The sequence below is a fragment of the Puma concolor genome, chromosome B3 (genome assembly GCF_028749965.1).
Source record: "Puma concolor isolate L17-30 chromosome B3, mPumCon1.1.hap2, whole genome shotgun sequence".
Taxonomy (NCBI): Eukaryota; Metazoa; Chordata; class Mammalia; order Carnivora; family Felidae; genus Puma; species Puma concolor.
In genome coordinates, this window is record NC_141672.1 from 110,610,857 (window position 1) to 110,634,440 (window position 23,584).

Consider the following 23,584-nt stretch of genomic DNA (forward strand, 5'->3'; position numbering starts at 1 on the left):
GGTATGCTCTGGAAACACAGACCCACACACCGTTAGCTTGTGGGGTGAGCATACATACTGGTTTATGCCTATCTGGTTTTAGCATTTTACCACTCTCAACACTATCTGGTCAGTGGCGAATTGAATGGAAGTTCCTGTGCCTCAGTTTCCTCATCTGTAAAAGGGAAATAATAACACCACCTATCAGGGTTGTTGGGAGAATTCAGTGACTGAATCCTTATGATGCCTGGAACATGGCCTTGCCCGCAGTAAGGAGTCAATAAGCTCCGACTTATTTATTATTGCAATCCACAGCCAAACCAGCGAATACCCCGATAAAAGAAAACACTTGACACTGAGTTATTCTTCGTATTTTTCCCCCAGGGGCGAGAAATGACCGAAAGGACCACGAGATGGGCTTCTGGGTGCTGGTTAGTTACACAAGTGTTGCATTCACTTGCGAAAATTCATCTCCCTGTTCACTTGCGATTTGTGCGCTTAAAATGCACACTCTCCAAAGGATCCTCACGGTCCTGTGAGCAGCGCAGGGTAGGCACCGTCACCCTCGTTTTTCAAACAGGACACTGACAGCTATTTTGATTTGGCCAAAGCAGTAGCGGATGGGGGTGAGGAAGCTTCTCGGCCCCGTCTTCCCTTCGAAAGAAAAACCACGTCTCCCGGAGAGCGCGGCGCGAACAGTACCTGGCTCCAGGTACAGCTCAGCAAATGGCTCGAGCCCTTCCTGAATACACCGCCCTTCCCCCAGCGCTCACACAGACTCCGAGCCCCGCGGGGTACTCGCCCCGCCGCACACTCAAAGGGCCAGCCCCACACGTGGGCACCCCCGGGGGAGACCCGCGCGCCGGCGCCCCCGCGGCCCCCGCGGGGGAATGGCGCCCAGCCCCGGGCCAATGAGAGTAGCGGAATTTCTTTCATTCAGTGCGGGGCCAGGCTCCTGCCCGGAAAGGGGCGGGGTGCCGCGCCGGGGGCGGGGCCGCCGCGCGCCGCGGAGAGGGCGGTGCCCGCCCCACGGCCCGGCCAATCGGCGCCGCGCCCGGGGGGGGAGGGGGTAACCAGGCCTTTTTTCCCTCCGCGCGGGACCAATCCCGACTTTACAAGCTTGAACTTTTGCCACCCTCGGACGAGCGAGCGCGCCCGAGGAGGTACCCCGCCGCGCCGGCTCCAGGGGCAGGAGCGGCCTTAACCCTTCCCGCGCCGGGCGGCCCGCTGCTGCCGCCGCGCCCCCTAGCCAGTCCCGGACCCAGTGGGCCGGGATCCTGCCCCCAACCCATCCCCATTTCCTTGGTGAAACGTCGCAGGGGAGAGCAAGACCCCTACCCACATCCCTCTCGGTGGTGCAGAGAATCACTTGGGGAAAGGGGAGGAGGAAGCACCCGGCCCCGAGGGGGCCCGGGACTGCTGGCCTCCCGCCTAGCTCCGAGGGAGAGCCGTGGCGACCGTGAGGAGCCGGAGAGGAGACACTCCCCGCCCCTACCCCACCCTCTGCAACTCGCTACCTCGGGCAAGCCTGGAGCCCCCTTGCGCCAAGCGTCCCAGGTCCCTCATTTGGCCCCGCAGAGAGACCCCTGACTGCGACAGGGGGTGTGGAGACCTTGTGCCATCAAGATCCCGCTACCGTAACAAATCGGCCGCCCCCTGCTCCCAAGAGACTCAGGCCAGGAAGGCACACAAGCACACCCATTTTTATTACCCTTCCCTGGGATGGGGGTTTGGCCCAACTCTAAAGTGCAATGTGTGTTTGTAAGTTTGTGCACAAGCCAGGGAGAGGCAAAGCGCCCCGTTTGCATCCAAGTCTCAGTGTGTCCACCGAGCCTTCGCGCCGCTCGCCCGTGGTTTGTGTAACTCGCGTGTGTGTGCGCGCGCGCGCGAGGGGGTGTGCTCGCTCGCATCCGTGCCCGCGGCGCGACGCGGGCTTGAAAACCGGCCGTGGGCGCTGTCAGGCTCGGGGCGGGGGTGCCGGGGCGAGCGTGGGGCGGGAGCCCGAGCTCGGCCCGCCCCGGGAGCCGGCCCTTCGGAGCCTCGGGCCCTGCAATGGGACGTGTTCTCCTTTAAGAGTTAAGAAACTTGAAACCTTGTTTGCGCAACAATCAGCGCCGCGGAGCCGCCAAAGTGTCTAGACTGGCATATGATGGGAGGCAGCCAATGACTCCGCGGCGCTCCTCCGGGGGCCCTCAGTGTGCGTTTGAGGAGAACAAAAAAGAGAGAGAGCCGAGCGGGGGAGCGAGCGAGGGAGCCGAGCCGAGAGAAAGAGCCGCCGGGCGCTGCCTCGCCAGACCTCGCAGGGACCGCGGGGCCACCGCGAGGCACTTTTTGTGGAGGGGGGAGGGGGACGACCTCTGCAGCCGCGGCGCCCCGGGCGTCCGAGCGCAGCGTGGGGCGGGCTGCGACCTCTGCCTCGGTGGATTGCATTTTTAATTAAGGATTCCCAACAGCTCTTTGGGATTTTTACAGTTTCCACTCATGTGTTGACACCCGCGTTCAGGAGAAACTTGCTCCAAGTGCATCTAGCGCCTGGGACCTGAGACGGAGTTGGCTTTTCGTGCATGCAATTCCAGGATTTTGGTTTTGTTTGGGCTTTCTTTTTCTTTCTTTCCTCCCCCCCCCCCCCCCTTCTTTTGCAGGGAGTAAGAAGGAAGCTGAAGGTATCAACAAGCCGGCCTTTCGGATCCTGCAGGAAAAGCCCATGTAGTTAAGCGTTTGGGTTTTAAAGGCAGGGCTGCCCGGACACATCTGGGGGGTTCGGCGGGAGCGCTTTGTGCTCATGGACCAGTCGCGCAACTTTTGAAGGCTCGCCGGCCCATGCGGGGTCTTTCTGGCGGAGGGCAGCCTGCAGTCCCCCTCCAGCGCCGGGGCTGGAGTTGCTGAGTAGCCCGGCCGCCGGGGTCCATGTAGCCGCTGGCCCGGCGCGGACTGCGGCTCGGCGCGCGCGTGTTCCCCGCCGTCCCGGCCCGGCGAGCTCCCTCATGTTGCAGCCCTGCGGCGCCCCTTCGACGACAGGCTGTGCGCGACCTGCACGGCGCCCGGCGGCGGAGCTTCATGTGGGGCTGCGGCCCGCGCAGCCGGCGCCTCGCTGACGGAACGGACCCCCGGTAACCGGAGACTGCCTCCCCCCCACCCCCGGCGCCAAAGGATATCGTATGTTCAGGTCCAAACGCTCGGGGCTGGTGCGGCGACTTTGGCGAAGTCGTGTGGTCCCCGACCGGGAGGAAGGAGGCGGCGGCGGCGGCGTCGGCGAGGATGGGAGCTTGGGCAGCCGAGCTGAGCCGGCCCCGCGGGCACGAGAAGGCGGAGGCTGCGGCCGCTCCGAAGTCCGCCCGGTAGCCCCGCGGCGGCCCCGGGACGCGGTGGGACAGCGAGGCGCCCAGGGCGCGGGGAGGCGCCGGCGCGCAGGGGGCCCCCCGAGGCCCATGTCAGAGCTGGGGGCCGGCGCTGGGGGCTCCCCGCTGGACGCGGCGGAGCCGGGAGGCCCGGGCTGGCTGCCCGAAAGTGACTGCGAGACTGTGACTTGCTGTCTCTTCTCGGAGCGGGACGCCGCGGGCGCGCCGCGGGACGCCGGCGACCCCCTGGCCGGGGCGGCCCTGGAGGCGGCGGGCGGCGGGCGGAGTCGCGAAGCCCGCTCGCGGCTGCTGCTGCTCGAGCAGGAACTCAAGACGGTCACGTACTCGCTGCTGAAGCGGCTCAAGGAGCGTTCGCTGGACACGCTGCTGGAGGCGGTGGAGTCCCGCGGCGGCGTGCCGGGCGGCTGCGTGCTGGTGCCGCGCGCCGACCTCCGCCTGGGCGGCCAGCCTGCGCCGCCGCAGCTGCTGCTCGGCCGCCTCTTCCGCTGGCCCGACCTGCAGCACGCCGTGGAGCTGAAGCCCCTGTGCGGCTGCCACAGCTTCGCCGCCGCCGCCGACGGCCCCACCGTGTGCTGCAACCCCTACCACTTCAGCCGGCTCTGCGGGCCAGGTGAGCGCGCGCGCGGGCCGGGAGCGTTGGGGGGGGGGGTTCCCCTCCCCGCCCCCTTCCGCGGCCCTTCGGTCCGCGACGCCGCGGGCGGGGGGAGCTGGGGCTGCTACCCCGGGTGCCCCTGGTGCGTGGGAGCCCGCGGTGGAAGCTCCTCACCCTGGCGGGACGGCCGGGAAGTGGGTATCGGGGCACACGTGTCAAATGGCACCTTCTTTTTACGGCTCCGGCAGACTTAAAAGGCAGTGCATTGGAGTTTTCTCAATGCAGCCTCAGGGACCTAACTTACGCTGTAGCTTCATAGACAGTGAAAGAGAAGGGCAGGCCTGACGGAAGCCCAACACAGAGTCGTTCGCCCCCCTCCCGGTTTATCCCAGTCTATTTATACCTAACGCGATACTTTCCTATATCCAGGTGGATACAAGTTGTGAAACGGGGTGTTAGAGATCATTCACGGCCAGAGTCACCGGTGTTCATAAATTGTCACACTTGTTCCTTTGTATACTCGGAGCAAAGCTCCTCTCTCAAAGTGGAGACCACCTTCTTGCCTGACTGTTCCCAGCATCCCTTGGGTGTCAGATATCAGGGCCCGCCATGGTCATCATTGTCAATTCTGTGTCCAGTTTTTCTAGAGGGTCCTGGAGGTGTCTGGAGGAGGAGGCGAGAAGGCCAGATATTTTATTTACCTCTGAGAACTGCCTCCCTTCTTTGTTCTCTTCCTGGGATTTCCCACACACACCCACCCCCAGCACTGCTTACCTGAGCAGGCCCTGGGTTCTGGAACAGAGGTGAGGACAGGTGGAGGCTTCTGGCAGGCCAGAAGCTTGCAGTTGCCCTGTTCTGACCTCTGCTCTGCAGGGCTTGCACATTTCTGCCTGTAGCATCTTAGGGGTGTATGCATCTTAGGTGGCTTTGGGGGGGCCTGTGGGGGTGAGACCTGCTGGAAGAATAAAGGCTCTTGGGCCTGGAAGGGCTCTGAGCACCTCCAGTCTGTCCCCTCTGGAGAGTCTGCACCCAGCCTGGGGGCACATAGAGGGTCAGATCACAGATCTTCTGATACCTAGTATGGAAGGGGAGGGTGGGCCCAGGATTTGTCCCAGATGTCTTGTTCTGTGCAGTGTAGTGGCTGGAGGGGAAAGGAATGTGCTTCAGTGGTGGTTCCTGAGGACAGCACTGATGGGGGGTAGGTGGGGAGAGGCAGCATTCATCTGGTCGCCCTGGTCCCCACATGGTCACTCCAGGCCTGATTCAAGGGCTGTGGGCAGTCCCTGACCTGTGACCTGTGGTAGGCTTTCTGTGTCCCTTGTTCCTCTTCCAGACAGCTTCTCCTGGAAGTGGCTTCCTCCCCTCTGCCACCCTGTCTCCTCCCTAACTCTGGGGCCCAGGTCCCCATTTGTGGTTACCCTGTCCCTCGTCATTTTTATTTAGTGGGAGATAATTGGTGGGGCTCACTGTGTGCTTTTTAGCAGGCTCTGGCAGGTATTTTCTCTCTTACCAGGTCAGTTTGCCAGTGACTATTTGTTGAGCACTTGCTCTGTGCCAGGCACCGTACTGGGTGCCAGAGTGGGGAAAGCGGAAATAGGAGTACGACCCATGCCCTTAAGAAACATAATCTGGGCAGGGAGATGGGGCAGAGATGGGGGAAGAAGGGTCAGGTCAGTGGGTCTGAACTATCAGAGCGCTGTGGGGTGTGCAGGTAACAGGATCCCCTCCAGGAGCTCCATAGCTCTGTTTGGAGACCACCTTGGAGGATGGGTTGGGGAGGTGGGCATGGAGGAGGAGGGGAGGGCCAGCCGAGAGTCAAGGTGCCAGGCAAGCTCAGGTGTGTGAGCCGGAAGGGATGGCATGGAAATGTTGGAGCAACAGACAGGCCCCCTCCCCCCACCCTGTTTCTACACCTTGGATTAGAAGTCACCTTAGGGGGTGGTTTGAGCCTCACAGACTGCCAGGTACAGGTTGGGGGCAGTTTTTCCCCTGCATTGGAAGTTCTTCACCACAGACCTGGTCCTAGGCTCTCTAGTAAGGCTAGTTTGACCTTGGGTGAATAACCTCTCCTCACAGTCTCCTTGTGAGTGGAATGGGGGTGGCTCTAGAACACTCTCCACATCTCATTCTAGACTGAGCATTGTTGGCACTTGACTCCCTTTCTCCCTTTCTCCTCCCAAAAGGAGGCACTGGTGCAGGGGCTGTGTCTCCTGCCTGTTTGCCAGCCCTCCCCCTCCTTCCCCCATTCAAGCCACCCTGGGGGCAGTTGGGGGGGGACCCATGGTCTGGGAAGAGTGTTCAGTAGGCGCCAGGTTGACCCTGTTGCCTCATCCCCTGCCTGGTGGCTTGGGCCGCTGGGACCGAGAACTGGGGAGCCCTTTGCTGCCCACCCCACCCCTGCTGCCTGGCCGCCAGCCTGGCTCCTGAAGCTGGGCGGGTGCATAGCTGGAGCTCAGCCGTGCGCATCCTGATAAGGAGACTGCTCCGTCCAGGGCTCTGAGGGAAGAGGGCTGGGGCACTGGGGCAGACAAGACAGACACACTCATGGATAGCAGGCACATAGCTGGAGAGTATACCGGAATACCCAGCAGGCCAACTGAGGGGCACCAGTGCCCACCTGATCCCCACAGGGAGCCCAAGTGACAGGAGGCCCCTTTCTGGGCAGTGCTGACCCCTGCTGCTCAGGGCAAACCCTGCTCCCATCCATCAACTTGCTTTGGGACATTGGGGCCAGTTCCCCTTCCCATGGGTAAAGTGAGGAGGTGGACAGAATCCCTAGGGTCTGATATGGGCGGATTCCAGGTGACACAGGCCTGCCTCCCCTGCCCTGCCCTCTCCCCCATGCTTGTCTCAGAAAGTGGGGGTCTTTCCTCTGTGCCCGGCCTGCCCTGCACCTTCGACCCCTTGGGAGTCAGACCCCAGCTCTCCTTCCCTCTTGTGTGTCTTTCTGTCGCGGGAAAAGCCAGTTCGCTGAGCTTGGTGCCTATGTGGACGGAAATGTGGAGAAATACTTTAATCACAGTTTAACCTGTGTTTATACAGCTCCTTTCTCCTGAAAGTATCCATTAACTTTGGAATAAATCTCCTGCTCTTTGCTTCACTACTTTTTTTTTTTTTTTCTGTAATTATATTCAGTAAATTACTATTATCCAAATTGCGCCAGGGAAAGAGACAGAGCGAGAGAGAACTTCTAAACGACTGGAGGAGGCCGCCTAGGAAAACACAGGGTTCCCAGGCCAGGACTATAGGAATTAGAATGGGCTAAAAAGTTTTCCTTTTATTTGGCCTGGCATTATCCCTTTGAAATGAGATCAATTTCAAGTTGGGCTTCCAAGCCCCTGCCCCGCCCCTCTGGCGGCCCCTCGGCCCGCCCGCCCTGCTCCGCGGAGCTCCTCCTTGGAGGTGAGGAAGGGGTGATAATGTGCAGTTTGCCTCTTGCTGGCGCCAGCCGGCCGCGCTGTTTATCTGGCTGCCGGGGGAATCTGGGCAATTAGGCTCAGCCGGCCTTAAAGCGCCAGGAGCTCCTTTTCTGAGGCTCCCGTCCCGGGCTTGAGGTTGAGCCTTCAGGTTCTGGGGGTGGAGGGGAGGGCACTCGGGAGGCCCCCTCCCCACCCACAGCCACCCCCTGCGGAAGGTGGCAACCGGGAGGCCCAGGGAGGCAAGCGGATCCTTTCCTAAGGGAGATGATGGGCTCAAAGGGGGTGGGGATGGAAGGCATTATCCCAAACTGAAACCTTACCAGGCACTGGGAGAGGCTGGGAGCTCTTCTGGCTTTAGAATTAGGGTCCAGATCCCGAAAGGCTAAGTATCACCCCCCTCCACCCACTAGGGGGCTAACCAGAGGCACGTTTGGGCCGAGCTGAGCTGAGCACTAACCTTCTGGTACACTTGGCCCCTGGCTGACTGCTCTTACTTCTGAAGGAAGTTGGAGGAGATTCCTGAAGTTGATGCCTGAGGCTGGATGTCTGAGGGGGCTGGAGTGTCTGATGTCTGTCTGTCTGTCTGTCTCTCTCATGTCCATTGCTTTCAGAGGAGCCTGCAGGGCTCTGGGGGGGGGGGGGGGCTCTCCCCTTCAAGCTTAGAGCATCTAAGTTTATTACCGAAAAATCAACACAACTTTGGCACTCACTCATCAGGTAGCTTCTCGGAGGGGAGCGGAGAGAGGGCCTGGAGGCAGCCCACACTTCCTCTTCTGTCCTTTTGTCTCGAGTACTGAGTAGTCCACCTGCGTTAATGACCTAGGGCTCCACTCTCCCAGATCCGTGGGGCCTGGTAGTGTGGGAGTGAAGCAGAGGGGCCGGTTAAAGGTTACCCAGTACTGTTCATAGCAGCATTATTCCTAAAAGTCAGAAAACAGAAATAGCCCTAATGTCTATTAGCTGATGAATGGGTAACCAAATGTGGTATATCCATCCGATGGAGTATCATTCAGCCATAAAGAAGAATGCAGCTATTGAACGGATGAGCCTTAAAAGCATTATGCTGGGTGAAAGAAGCCCCCCACAAAGAGCCTCCTACTATGTGAGTCTGTGTGAAATGCCCAGAATAGGCAAACCCACGGGGACTGAGAGTAGATTTGTGGTTGCCCACGGGTTGAGGGCATAGGGACCGACTGCTAACGGGACAGGGCTTCTTTGGGGTGATGAAAATGTCCAGTAATTGTATTGTGGTGGTGGTCTCACAACTCTGAATATACTAAAAAGCACTGAATTCAACACTTTCAAAGAGTGAATCTTAGGGTAGGTGAGCAGAAGAACTCAGGTGTTCAAAAAAGGTAACCGGGTGTTGGTTCCCGCCTGGCCTGGCCCTTTGTTGAGCTGAAGTAAAATAACATCTTGTGCCTTCCTCTGTGGCCTACCTGGCCGGACCTCGGGTGCCCCATCCGTTGAAAGCAGCAGCTGACCTGGGTGACCGCCTGACATTATAAATCCCCGTGTCTCGTGGCGGAGTCTGTGGGCCTTCATACTTTTGAACTTGCCCAGGATGGAATGTAGCGTTCAGCTTCCAGCCTCTAAAGTTGTTAAACAGTTCTGTGCGAACTGTTCTGCTGGAGCACGTGGGGGCCTGGTCAGGTCCCTCCCCAAAGCTTTGCAGTGCTTCCCTCGCTGGTGAGATGGACGTTCCAAGTTTGTAGATTCGCTTTGTGCCTCATTCACATCAGGACACACCCAGCTTGCGTGTGGCCATGGGTGGTGGCTGTCTCAGGCAGCTCCTTCAAGAGGGGACTTCAGTAGCCCTTCTCCCCTGTATTTTCAGCTTTGGGCTCCAGGTAAGCAGCCCCTGGGTGAAATCCTGGGGTTGATTACAGTGGCTTGACTCCAGCCTCCACGGCCCATCGCTGGCAGGTTTTACTTTCGGGGGACAGATCTGGGAGGGCAGCTGTCCGGAGCACCCCCCCACCTCCCCACCATGTGTGGCCTGAGCCTTAGCAGATCAGATTTTTGCAAAAGGAGCCCTGACCCAGGAATTGCAGGCCTTCTGATAAGTTGAGTGGGGTGGTGGGAAGGGCATGAGGCTGGGGATCAGGAGACCTGGCTTCTGGTCCTGACTTTGGCTCTATGACCAGTTCAGCGTGTGGCACTGAGGGAGCCGCTCCCACTGTCCAGGCCTCAGTGGTCACTGTACAGTGGGAGCGCCAGCCTCAACTGTCTTTCTTGGTAAAGCTCTAGCCCCGCTTGCGTACTGCTTCGTGTCCTGAAGCAAGGCTGGTCCTCGCTGAGTCTGGTCTCCAGCCCCTCCCAAGGCCTGCGCCAGTGGGTGTGACGTGGGTCCTACTGAAGGCAGATAGTTCCCTCCCTCGAGTCTGGCTTGGCATCTCCTTGGAGTCACCCCTTTGGCCTCCTTCTAGGTCCTCTTTCTCCACACCTTTGTCTACACGGCCCGAACTTTGCCATTATCCTCGTCACCATCATGAGGATAATGACTTTAGATGTTTACTGAGCCCTCTCTGTGCCCGTGACGTGCTGGACCTCGCTGGGGTGAGGCGGTGTGATACGGGCTGCCTCTTGTTGCTGCCTGTGTCATTGGGATGTAGAGCCAAGTCGGGCCCGGGCCCAAATTCCAGTTCCATCATGATTGGCTGGGGGACACTGGGCAAGTCAGTCTTCACATCTGTAAAATGGGAATAATAATGGCCATCTTATTTACTTTGGAGAAAGGACAAAATAAGAATAGGTACCCATGAGCATGATTAACCACTCTGTACCTAAGACCCAGAAGAATGAAACACAATAAACGAAATAGAAAATGCCCTGCATGGAGGAAGAAACAGGGTAGGCATTCAGCGCATGTTTGCTTCTGTCCCCAGTGGCTATTCTGTGATTCACTTTTCCTTCTCTCAAACTCCTGTCCACAAAAGATTCCCTGTTTCTAGACCTCAGAGCCCTCACTTTGTTGAAGTAATTTCAGGCTGGAAATGCTGGGGTGGGGAAGAAGTCAAGCTGCATTGGGTGTACAGAGCAAAAAACAAATGCTCCTACAGCTAATTGTGCCCTATTATCATTGCGAAAAACACTTATTACCCCTTGTGTCATTACTGATACCTGCCTAATAATAGTTATTACCACTTTACTACCACCGAGAGTTTGTTTTAGTTTGCGATTTGATGGTGTTTAGTTTCATTTAGGGAAAATGAAGGGTCATTTCATTCATGCAAATTGTTACTTAGTTTAGCAAATTGTTACTTCCCCTAAAGCAAGAGGCTAAGGAATTCTTCTGAAGACAAAATATATGTTTTCAAGGAGGAGTATTTTGGGCAAATGAAAGGAAACCCAAAGAAAAATACCGTAGACGATAAGGAATCACAGAGGGTCTGAGATGGGAGGCCACGGAGAACGTGTGGGCCACCCCTTCTCTTTACAAAGGGGGAGACTGAGGCTGAGAGCTAGCTGGAAGTGACTGGCTTAAGGTCTCTCATCTAGGTAGCTGGGTTGACTTCCTGGGATCTAGCCAATCTTACCTTCCACCCTGCCCCCAAGAATGTCAGTTGTAATGCAGCTGATCTGGAAGGAGCTTCTGTGTCTCTCATGCTCGGTGCTGATTAGAGTTGCCAAATTTAGCAAATAAAACTAAAGAATGCCTAGTTGAATTTGAGTTTCTGACAGACAGCACGTAATTTTTTAGTGTAAGTATGTCCCAAATCTTGCAAGGGATATACTTATGCTAAAAATTACACCACGTATGTCCACACTTCAAATTTAACAGAGCTTCCTGTGTTTTATCAGGGAACCGTAGCTCTGACTTGTTACAGTAACAGTTACTGTTTGTGCATGTATTTTTCCAGAATACCAAGAACTGTTTGACATAGTCTTCTTTTGCCCTCTTGGCACACCTGGAAGGTCTTTGTGATTATTGTCCCTATTTTAGAGCTGAGGAAACAAGCTCAGAGAGGTGAAGCAACTTGCCTGAGGTCACACGGCCAAAGGTGGCAGAGGAGGGATTGAGTCCAGCCGGGTCTGTATGCCACGTGGCCTCATCTGTTGGGCAGCAGAGGTGGTGGGAAAAGAGGAGAGTTTCCTGGGGGCTGGATTTATTATTTGAGGAAACCGATGATCAAAAGCAGGTCCACCCCCCCAGGTGTGAACTCCCCCCCACCCCAGCAGTGACCCGTTGTCTCCTGTCTTTCAGAATCACCACCGCCCCCCTATTCTCGGCTGTCTCCTCACGACGAGTACAAGCCACTGGGTAAGTGTGTCCTCCTTCCCACCGGCTCCCTTTCAGTCCAGGGCCCAGCCTCAGCGCTCAGGGGTGTGGAGGGGAGGGGGGAAAGCAGGCCTGGTTTGCCTTTGAGATGGGGCGAAGTTTTACAAACACACCTCCGGTCGGGCCAAAGCAGACCCAGGCTCTGCAGCCGGCTATTTACGTCTTGAAATTCCTCGGCTCATCATTAACCTCTCTGTGACCTTTAAACATGGGCCTGTGGGAGATGAATGGGTTTTGACTTAAGCACCTCATTGGAGATGGGTTTGGTATTTCCCTCTTTTCCTCTCTCCCTCCCCCAGCCCTTGGTTGTTCTCCTTTGACTTGTGTTAATTAGCACTATGACAGATAGGTAGAGCATATGAAGTCCCCTTTGAGAGGGGTGGTGTTTTTCCCCCCATTTTAAGCCAGGAAGTTCACCTGGGCAGAAACAACCATCGGACTGTGCAGAAAATCCGTGTATTGGTGCAGAAAGCCCCTGGCGTGGTCCGACCCCGGGGTGTGCTCTGTGGAGGTGGTAATGTCATTGTAGGCAGGTCCCATTCAGAGTCAGAAGTGTTCTCTGGAAACCCTTGGGGCTAGATGAGCAGCTCGTATTCTGGAGTAGCTGCATGTGGTTTTACAAGTAGCAGTGGCTTGTTTTCTGGCCCTGCTGGGTCCCCCAGAGGAGGATACCAGGAATGGGGTGAGTTCGTTTGGCTTTACTAAGTACCAAGAGAGAAACTTTGCGACCCAGGCAGTTCCCGTGGGAGTCAAGCTTCCAAAGTCCGATAGCACAGTAGTGATGCTCACACATTCCACCAAGTGACCACAAGAAGTGGGTTTTGTTTTGTTTTTGGTAAAGGCCTCTTCCCAGTAGCCTGTGTCAGCATCATCTGGGAGGTCACTTCTAAGTGTCGCAGACTCTCAGGCATCCAGGCCAGTTTTCTTTCCAGGCCACCCCACCCCCCCACCCCCCCGCCTTGTGCAGTCAGAAATGCCCACCGGGTCCCTTCAGGAGTTTGACCTCTTCAGCCTAGGAGGACAGAGCCTGTCCCATGACGGTGTGTGAGTCAGTGGTTTAATGATGGCAACTTCCTCATTGTTTTTCCCCACGGATGGTCATCCCGTGCATGGAGGAGCTTTATTTAGTTTTCTGGGGGAACCGAAGAGGTCATCTGGTGGGACCCTGTCACTTCATAGATGAGGAATCTGGCTGAGGGCTGGAGCGGGCCCTGCAGCTAATGAGCAGCAGGGCTGAGGCAGAAACCCCATTCAGCTCAGCGGTTCCCCATCCCTCCCTCACAGGCCTGTCTCAGCATTTCCCAAGTCAACATAATTGCACTGGTCGCTTAGAAGATCTGTAGATCCATTAGAGAGGGGGAAAACCCTCAAAGGTTCTTAGTAAATGTAGCCCCTTAGTTCGAATGTCGAGGATCATTGCCCCGAGGAATTGCAGGTCAGCCTGTGATAAAGCAGCAAAAATCAGGACACCGCCTGGCCCTGCAGAATGACCATTTGGAAATCAACAGGTGTCCCGGTTATTTTACAAATGGGACAACTGAGGCCCGGAAAAGAGGAAATGACACTTTCTGGTGGTCACATAGCTCAGGAATCTGTAGACTATGGCCTGCCATCTGTTTTTTGTATGTTTCGTGAGCTAAGGATGTTTTGTACTTTTTTCGATGGTTAAAAAAAAAAAAATCGAAAGAGTAATATTTCCTGACATGTGAAAATTACATGAAATTCAAAGTTTAGCATCCGTGAAAAAAAATCCCGCTGGAATATCACCGTGTTTGCCTGTTTCCATGTTGTCTGTAGCTGCTTCTATGCTATAGTGACACAGTTGAGTAGCTGTAACAGAGATCGTGTGGCTTACAAGGCTTGAAAATACTATTCGCTCTGGGGCCTTTTGCAGAAGAAGTTGGTGAGCCCTGATTCTTATGACTGATGGTGGAGGTTGGACTCAAACCTGGGGCTCCAGCTTCAAAGCAGGGTCCCTCTCTGGGGCTCGAGCAGTGATCAAAGTTGGGAGTGTTCTTTTTCTCCATCAGCCACTGCAGGGTATCAGATGTCAGGGCCTCGCTAGAAGCAATAAATGGGAGGGTTTGGAAGGATGCAGGATAGGGACTTACTAGCTGTGAAAGGTGGGAACCGTTCCCATGCCTGGGACCCTCACAGAGCTGCCCACGTTGGCTCTACAGCGGCTCCCGCAAGGAATAGGGTCCAGCCTGCGATGTTGCACTTTGGGAACATTAGATCCAAAAAGCAAACGCTTTTAAGAAGTTCCCACTTGGGCACTGGGGTTATTATTTTTGTTTCCAAGAGATTTTCCATGTGTCCGTAGTTTCCTCCTAACACATTTTAGCAGCAGATAACTTTTTCGTGTCCTGATAAATAGTCCGGGCTATTTTTTGTATTATTTTCTTTTCCTTGCATTGTTGCTTTTTCATAAACAGAAAGTCAGTTCACTTCTAAGCCTCTGTGATCACATGAGACCAAAAAGCAAAATAAAACCCAGAACACCCAGTCAGCATCTGGCAATTGGGAAACAACAACAAAAAAACCCCAAACCACCCCCCCCCCCAGAATTGGTTAACGTTTCATCTTCCCGCTCCCCAAACCATGTGGTAAAAGGGAAAAAAAAAATCCTACAGGATCGAATGGAATTCTAGCTAGCCAGGGCCTTGGCTAACGGTTTTGGTCCCAGGAATCCCCAGGTTGGTCAGGTGGGACCCACTGAGCCAGACCTGGGTTGAGCTGGGTAAGAAGGTGATGAGCTGTCAACCTCACAGAACGTACCTTTTGACGCCTTCACATGGACAACGCCCCATAGCTGGTCGCAGAGGAAAAAATTTGCCAGTCTGCCTGCCCCCAAAAGGCATCGGCTTGTCAAGGTGGTAGCTTAGTGTCCAAGAGAAAACGTGCCAAAGATTTTCTTTTCCTCGTCTCACCGCACTGCAGACAGGGAAAAACAAATAATGCATGCCATACAAAGTACTTAAAACTACTTAAAAAAAAAAAAAAAAAAAAAAAAGAATGCCTTAAAAAAACCAGTCCAGGCATTGAAAGTTGCTCCGTGAGCAGGTTTGGATGTTAAAGAGTGGAGGAGGGAAGAGCGAGAAAAAAAGTTAATCTGGGAGCAAATGCTTGAGCCCTTAATTAGAGGGGTGTAAGCGGGACAGAGTGAGGATGGCTGGTAACTTGTTAAAACAGAGCTTCCCGAGCTCCAGCGGGAGGAAGGAAGGAAGCAAGGAAGGAAGGAAGCAAGAAGGAACAACTTTAAGAATTTTAATGGTTGTAATTAAGCACAGCAACTATGAATTGTTTAGGGGCTTAATTTAACCTTACCCACAGAGGCTCCAAGTTGCTACTTGCTCAGTCCCCTGAACTTGGGTTATTTCTGTGGTCAGGGCAGTTGAAACTTTTTCAGGTGTGAGGGCTGCAGCAGTCAGCATTTTCCAGGGAAGTTCCAGGGCCGGCTGGCCTGGTCTCGCGTGATCGCGGGACCAAGTTACAGAGTGGCATCAGGAAGCTGAGAGGGACACGTCGCCCTTTGCAAGCACTCGCGTGTGCACATGCACACGTACACACACAGATGCGTGAGAAGAAAAGAGAGGAGCGCCCTGCAGCCAACTGAGTTGTCTTTTTGTTTCTTCCGTAGATCTATCTGATTCCACATTGTCTTACACTGAAACGGAGGCCACCAACTCCCTCATCACCGCCCCGGGTGAATTCTCAGGTTGGCATTTCTGTCCTTGCACGTTGCTGTTGTGTTGAACTTCACAGAAGGGGGACAGGTTGGGGGCGGGGGCTTGGTGGAGGCCTTTTTGATTTCCTTCCTCCTTTTCTTTTCCCCTTTCCTCCCACCTCTTGGATAGGAAGACTGTCTCTGTCTTCATCCTTGGCGTCCTTGGGGTTAACGACAATCTGTACGAATGAGATCTAAAGATGGTCACTTTGAAAGTGCCTGTTGGTCCACGTGTTCACCAGTGGACTCCTCCTTGTCTCATGGAAACAGGGAAAGCCCAGCATGACCCTCTATCCCTCATTTTAGTAGGGGAACCTCTTTTCCCAGCTGCCAAGAGGCCCCAGAGTGGATGTGTTTGTATATATTTATCTTTGTGGGTTTCTCCTCCTGTCCACACCTCTGGGGAAGGACAGACGTGGAGGGTCAGAAGAGTGGAGGTCGAGTGGGTAGAACGAGCTTGGACAGAGGGTCTGGCAAACGAGGAGTTTGCCAAAGGTTGGTAGCTTCCATGTCTCTCCCTGAGCGGTGGATGCTGGGCTGGGAAGCAGAGAGAACCCCAGTTTGGAGTCTCCCAATCCCCTGCAATTAAGAGTTGGCCACAGGGAGCCTCACATTCCTGGGCCTACCTAAACCAACCCTTCCTTAGGAGATCAGAGGTTGGTGGTGCCCGGGGGGCATCGAGGGCCAGGAGGGACTCTGGTGCTGAGGTCTGTGGGACCCTTTGGGAACATGATGGATGGGTGTGCCGTGAAGACAGCTGGGGCTTGTGGCCTGGATCTGTGCTGTGTGGTGTGACAGCCACTCAGGCTGGAGCTGCCTCCCAAGTGGGCATGGCTGGGTCTCCACGTGAAGGCCTCTGTCTGTCTGCATCGCAGCTGCCCTTCCCCTGCCCCACGCCCATGTCATGATAGCAATAGCCGTGACCATAGCTGTTTAGTGTTTCCTCTGCACGGGCCCCTTTTTCATGCATCAGCTCAGAACAGCAGTAAAGGACTCGCTCAGGGTCACATAGTAGCAGAACCACTCGCCACTGTGCTTATAACCACTGCTCTGTCCCCCCTTTCCTGCAAGGGCTGACTGTATCCCCATTGCGTCCATTCCTTCACGTGAAGATCTGTCTGTCATTCTTGCCACCCCCTCCCCATGACTCTAAGGGTGACACGATGCTGGCTGTGCATGGCTGCCTGGCCATTTCCCATGTCTGAGCCCCTCTTCATTCCGTATTCCATCACAACCATGGAGGTCGCAAGAGTATGTCTGTTTCAAAGATAGGAAAACTAGAAGCTGGAGCAAGAAGTGACTTGCCCCGGGGTCACATAGTGGGGCTCAGCCGGTACTGAGGTCCAGGGCTTCGGGGTCCTCCCTGCCTTCTGGTCTCTGGTGGCCCCCTCTAATCGGGGGTTTCCTCTGTGCCTTTTGGCCCCTACTTGGTTGTAGTGTTTTTCCCTGAAAGACCTTACCAGACAAATGTAAGAAGTTAATATTTCACTCCATTCTTTTTTCTCCTTTTCCTATGTAGAAGGAAGCCACATATAATTTTGAAGCAAGAGGCTTAACGGTATTTCTGAATGCATGATTCTGTGCCTTTGCCAGCCCTCAGGATGTGTTTAATTTAGGTGATTGCATTGGGGTAGGTTGGATGGATGGGTAATTTTTCGACATCCCCCCCAACCCCCATCCCCCCAGTTAATGGTGGAAATTCTCATTTGTGGGGGTACTGTAGAGTTCTGCAGTACGTTTGCAGATATAGTCTCTCTTTTTTTTAAAAAAAATTTTTTTTAATGTTTATTTAGTTTTGAGATAGAAAAAAAAAATGAATGAGTGGGGGAGGGGCAGAGAGAGAGGGAGACATAGAATCCGAAGCAGGCTCCAGGCTCTGAGCTGTCGGCACAGAGTCCGATGCGGGACTTAAACCCATGAGCCGTGAGATCATGACCTGAGCTGAAGTCGGACGCTTAACCGACTGAGCCACCCAGGCACCCCAATCTCTTTTGATCTCTATCATCCCAGAGCTGATCTGGTGTGTGGCTCAGGCAGGAGGGAGCAGACCCCAGAGCACTTAGGGAAACCAGGAGAGAGCGCCCTCTGGAGGGACGTCTCTGGGAGCCCTGGGGTCGATAGGTTTGGCTGCCTCTAGGGCCCAGGGGCCCTGTGTTTGGGATTACTGCCCAGTCATCCCAGAGCTGTGTGTGGTGATGGCCAGTGAGGAGGCCCCTGCTGTTCTTAACTGTAGATGAGGACTACTTGGTTCTCATGAGAAAATCGGGGGGGGGGGGGGGGCATCCAGTGACTTGGAATTCTGAAGGGCTAGGGGAGCTGAGGAGGAAGTTTGGGATTGGCACTGAGGGGATCAAATGGGATCTGGCGGGCTTTGGTCTGAGATCTGGGTTGTCTCAGTAGGCAAGTGGAACCTTCCCCAGGTGGTCACCCAGGCCCCTTCCAGGGACTTAATGCGTCTCCTCCCTCACCGGGGGCTCCCTGTTCAGCTTTTCCAGCTTACTCGTGCTCTGGGAATCTGAGGACCAATGGGCAGTACGTTGGCACTGCCCCTGCCTCCTGGGAGCTCATAGGCTTGGGGCTGGAGTAGCTGTCACACTGGAGGACAGGCTCTGGGTGGGAGGCCCCGCAGGGTGAGGAGAAGGCCCAGAGGGGTGACAGGTCTCAGTGGATGAAGGTAGGAGTTGTCCATCTGGCTAGGATGTAATGCAGGGTTGTGCCTGGCAGGGTGGGAAGTGAGGTCAGAAAGATGATGGGCAGAATGTGTCGGGCCAGGCCAGGGTGTTTGATGGTCAAGGACAGATAATCATGCCGCCACTCTTGTTGTCAACAGTTGACAGCTCTTGACACTCACTACTGAGCACTTTGAGAAGAGCTGGTCATTCTCCATCTCGTTGACTCCTTACCACGAGCCAGTGAGACAGATGTGATTCCCCCTGCTTTATGGGTGAGGAAACTGAGGCTCATTGCTGGGCAGGCTGCCCCAATTCCTGAATTGTGAGTGGCAGGCTTGGACTGGGACTGCCCAGCCCTCCAGCCCCAAGGGTTCTGCCTGGCATTCCGCAGCTAGCGTTCCCATCCCCTTCCCTGAGACACACCCTGGTGGGGGCTGGGGACAGGGTAGAGCCTTGGGACAGTCCATCCCTGTTTAAGGACTGAGGATGGGGGTGCGGGGCTGGCGAGAGGTGTAGGGCTTTGTGCTTATCCTTGTCACCACTGGGCAAACCCTGCAGACCACCCAGAGGCCACACCGGCCAGCCGCCTCAGCCCCCTCTGCCTCCCGGAGTCCTGAGGGCAGCTGTTCCTGAGAGCCTGGCCCCTTTCTTGAGCAGGGTCTGCAGCCCTGCTTGTCGGTCTTGTTCAGTGTCAATCCCAGCGCCTAGCTTGGAGCATTCTATTTTGATCCAGCGCCAAGGTCTCGGCTTCACTTTCCTGTTCTGTGGTTGAGGCCACTTTAGGGGGATGGTGGGCATTTTGAGGCGCAGTCATAGCCGGGGCAGGCAAGGGCATGTGGGTGGCCGGGCGGGGGCGCGGGCAGCAGGACAGGAGGCTTTCTTGTGTCAGCTCTCTGCTGAGTGGTTGACAGGACACCCTCATCTGATCTGTTTATCAGCTCCACATTTAGATGCATGATCCCTGCTACACAGATGAGAAACCTGAAGCTCAGGAGGGACAGTGACTCTACCAAGATTACTCAGTGAAGGGCAGAATGCACAGCTTCCACTAGATCTAAAGACCCTGACACCCAGAGTCTTGACAACCTAGGAGTTCCTTTTGGGGGTGCCTTCAAAAGCTTGATGCTCTGGATTCCTTCCCTAACTCAGGGCCTGGGACGCTGTCCCCTGACTATCTAAAGCCCCCTCAGGCCATCCTTTTCCCCTCCATGACACCTCTACCTTTCTCCCATTCCCTTGATTTCAGTTTAGTTTAGGGAGCAAAACAAGATTAGCTAGTTAAATTCACACTAAAGTGTGAGTGGCTGGTAGGCAACCCTTCTTGGCAACTTGAAAGTAGAATATGCTATAATTCAAAGAATTGTAGGATGAAGGGCCACATAGGCATGGTCATTCTGTGGAGGGATGAGTGAGGAGGGCAGGATTCTCTTAGCTCTTGGCTGCCCTAGGCTAGAAGAACAGAAAGAGCATAACCCAAGGAGCATTATGCCCTGGGTGGGAAAGAGCAGCCAGACCAGGCTCCGTGCTGGGTGCGGAGTGAGCTTTGGGCCAAACGTTTAATGAGGGCCTGAAGTGCTGTGTTGCTTTAGAAGCCAGGCCTGCCCCATTCCAATGCTGTGGGGCTGGGGGGGGTGCAGCCCTGGGGCAGCTTCAGGAACCAGTGACTCCCCTCTGGTAGCCTATTCTAGTGCCTATCAGATAGCTATTCAAGTGCCTTTAGTAAGTACCTATGGTATACAAGGTGTGGTATAAGCTGCCAGTCACAGGGCTGTCCCATTTCCCGACTTTGGATATGTGTACGGTCAGTCCTCAGAGCATGCTGTTTCTTTAGAGCTGTGTCGGTGAGGGCGGTCCCTCACTTTAAAGAGGGAAAAGCCCAGGGAAGGAAGGGAGCTACACAGGACCACGTGGTGGGGAGGGGGGGAGGCGGGGTGGGAGCTCAGCTGCATGTATCTTTCCTCCATCAACCAGACTGTAAGCTTCTTGAGGGCACAATTCGTTCTCTAGGATTCTTGCATTCTGTAGATTGACAGAGTTTGGGAACAGAGGCTCAGAGAGGTTAGGAGAGTGGCTGAGGGCCACACAGAGAGCATAAGCAAGTAGAGCCAGGTTACAACCAAGGGGGGTCCATGCTGCCCAAACACCTGCCTCCTTTCCTCTCAGTGGTCTCTGAAGAGGTACCCTCTGGGGTTGGCGCTGTCTGATGTTCTTCATCGGTGGCTCCGGAAGCTGGAGAGGAGCATGTTGGTGCGGTATTGTTTCCTGCTGCTTCCTGATTCTAGGTTCCAAGATGCTCTCCTCAGACACCCCCATCCACCACAGACCCTAGAGCCCCTTGTTCTCCAGGGTGCTCAGTTCAGTTCACTCCATGTGTGCTGAGCTTCTCTAGCAAAGTGGCTGAAGAGCACGGGCTGTGCACTGTTGGACCCCGGGTTCCAGTCCCAGCTGTGCCCTTTCCTAGTTGTGGGGCTTTGGGACAGCCACTTAGCTACTATGAGATGATGCCCGTGAATCAGCCAAGGCTTGGCACACGGCATATGGTAGGTGTGGCCATTACAGCGTGGCAGGCACTGTGATTAAGGCTGGGAGCTCAGAAGATAAAAATTACATTATCTCTATCATCATGGTACTCACAGTCAGGGGAAGATGCAGTAATAATGAGGAGGGGTGTAACAGGCCGTCCAGAGGAAGAAGAGATTAGGGATAGACGCTTGGTGTGGTGAGAAGGCAGCCCAGGAAGACTTCCTGGAAGAGGTGATGTCCAAGTTGGGTTTTATGGGATGAATAGGAGCCTACAAAAGAGACAAGTTTGGGGGGTGGGTAGATGCATTCCAGGTAGAAGACATAGCAGGTGCCAAGGTCTGGAGGTGAGAAAACAGCCTGATGCTGAAAAAGCAAAGGGATTTAGAGGGGCTAGCAAGCAAAGCACCTGGTGTTGGCAGGAGATGAGGCAGGGGGAAGCCAAGTCCTGTTAAAAACTTTTTACTGTAATACACAGAGTGCACAGGTAAGTGTCCGGCCCAGCCAGTTTTTATAAACCGATCGCACCCGGGTGACAGGCAGAGCCCGGAAAACATTGCAGGCACATGACAGTGTTCGTTGCCTGTAGGTCTAGGTGCTGTGTGCCGAGTGGTTTAGGAGGAAGCGCTGGAGGGCAGAGGGGTAAAGTTTTAGCTGCAAAAGGGCTTTCACTTGGCTTTGGAGAGCAGGAAGGAAGTCTTACCTGGAGTTCAAGGCAGACGGTGCCTTGACACATTTAGACTTGAACCCAGATTGGTGCCCACGAGTTAAGAGTTGGCTTTTGGGGGTGGTCCACCCTTGCTCTGTCCATCCCCCTGGGTCAGGCTCTGGCCTGGTGGTGGTGGACCTGGATGGATGCTGGGTTCCTGGGCCAGGACCAGCTTGTCATCTCCAATTCAAGACAGCCCTAGACTCCTTGACTTCTCTCAGGGCAGCAGTTGAGGAGAAGGACCAGTTGCCTCTGGTTCCAACATTGGCAGCATTTGGAACTTGCATCAAGCGTGTTTGACTGTTTTTTTTCAGTTTTGACCAACCAGAGCGGGGGAAAAGCCTTTTTCTCTCCTTAAAAACTCCTGGGATGTCACACAAGGACCCATTCTTCCTAGGCTGGTTGTCTGAGGCTGGAATGGAGACAGTGAGGGGTGAAAGGCAGCAGTGACAGAGGTGTTCTGTTCACCCAGAAGACAACAGGGAATAAACAGCATCCTGGGAGGACCAGGTGTTTGTGGAGGGGTCTGGTCATCCTGGCTTGGCAGGAAGCACTGTAGGATGGAGGGCAGCACACTGGAGTGGCTTCTGGGCTTGGTTTTGGCCTTTACCCTGTGGCATGACTTCAGGCAAGCACTTCACCTCTCTAGTCTCAGTTTGTTCAGCTGTATATTGGGCCATTAGGCCACTGATCTCAGGGGCTCCTCGGTAATGGTGTGTTCCAGGCAGAGGGTACCGGATCCTGGCCCTCAAGGGGTTGTGCAGGGAGCTGGGGCTTCTGGCCTGGTAGGATCTTAGCTTCTCATCATTGTCCCAAAGCAGAACTATGCCTGGAACAAGGCCATGCGGAGGGAGGGGATCGGTGTCCTGTATCCCTCACCCCCTGGAGCACTAAAGCTTGGAGTGGGGGTACACTTGACTGATGAAGAATCCAAGGCCCAGAGAGGGCAACTGAGTCACCGGAAATCACACAGCTTTTATACTCATTGGGGTCCCTGACAAAGGACCCCAGGGCCGGTGTGTTTCCTGATGGTAGGCTTTGGGATGACGTCAGTGTCTTGAACGTTTATTAGGAACCTACTGCATGCCAGTGGCAGGTGATATAAAGTGAAGAAAGCCTGGCCCTTCCCCTTTAGGAGCTAATGGTCAAGAAGGAGAGATGGACCGCAAGCAAAGAATGGTGAATGATTGCTGGTGCTAAGTGCTGGGGAAATATGGGCAAGGCTTAGCACCAGCACAGAGACAAGAGCTGGGGACTCTGTTGGGGTGGGAATGGGGTATCAGGGAAAGCTTCAAGGAGAAAGTGATTCTGGGTTGGGTTTTGTAGGATGACTAGGAGTTCACCAAGAAGACAACAGGGTATAGACAGCGTGTTGGAAACGAGGGACGGCTTGTGCAGGAGCAGGGAGGTGTATAATAGCACCATGTGTTCTGAATTTGTTTGTGGCCAGAAGGTTAATATGTGTGAGATGGGGGAATAGGGAAAGATGAATCCAGCGAGATTGTCCTGAATCTGGAGGAATGGATTAGAGCAGAAGGCTTGTGGTCACTGGGGCCAGAAGAACTCTAGAATATACTTGGTCCCGAAGGGGCTCTGGACCTTGCCTGGCATCCAGCACAGGGACTAGCCCATAGCTGGAGGTCGCTGTGGGATGGATGAAGGGATGAATGGACGATTTTTTCTTGCCCAGGACCAAGAGACACAGAGTGAGAGAGAACACATAAGATTGTAGCACATATTCAAGAATCACGGGTAATCCCGAGGTCTGTGCCAGGCACCTTGTAAGTGCCATGCATGTATTCAACTCATGGAATCCTCCCAACAGCTCTGTGAGGTAGCTACTTTTATTAGCCAGAAATAACTGAGGCTCAGAGAGGTTAAGAAACCTACCCAAGGTCACCCAGCTAGAAAACTAGAACTGGGATTAGAACCCAGGCAGTCTGGCTCCTGTCGGGTTCCCCAGTCTCTGGCACAGGGCCCTTCCTGCCCCCTGAAAGATACAGGACTGACATGGTTGTTCCTCTGGCGCTTCTGTGGCCCTGGGTACCCCCCAGATTTGACAGGAACAACTGTCACCAGGCCCCAGAGAGGAAGTCTGCTCATCAGATGGTTGCTGGATGAGTAAATGAACGACCACTGGGATGGCAGGTGGGCAGGTTTCCGAGAGGGGGTTGCTGGGCCCAGGGGGCGTCCTGTTCCTGCCCAGGGTGCTTTGGCCCGAGACGGAGGCAGCCATTGCCTACCCCTCACTACACCTCAGGCGGCCCACATCTCCGGGAGAACCAGCAGGTTTTCCGAGGAGACCTGAAATTCCAGAAAATGCAG

General features: G+C 54.9%; 1 protein-coding gene across 1 annotated transcript in view; it reads left to right on the forward strand.

The window, feature by feature from the left end:
• The first annotated feature begins 1,130 nt into the window (after positions 1-1,130).
• SMAD6 (SMAD family member 6) overlaps positions 1,131-23,584 on the forward strand; it is a 77,662-nt gene continuing 55,208 nt past the window's right edge. Inside the window, exons 1-3 of the mRNA XM_086711016.1 lie at positions 1,131-3,948; positions 11,557-11,613; positions 15,272-15,349. Of these exons, the coding sequence (XP_086567142.1) occupies positions 3,138-3,948; positions 11,557-11,613; positions 15,272-15,349 (946 nt within the window). The 5' untranslated portion in view covers positions 1,131-3,137. The remainder of the gene's footprint in view (positions 3,949-11,556; positions 11,614-15,271; positions 15,350-23,584) is intronic.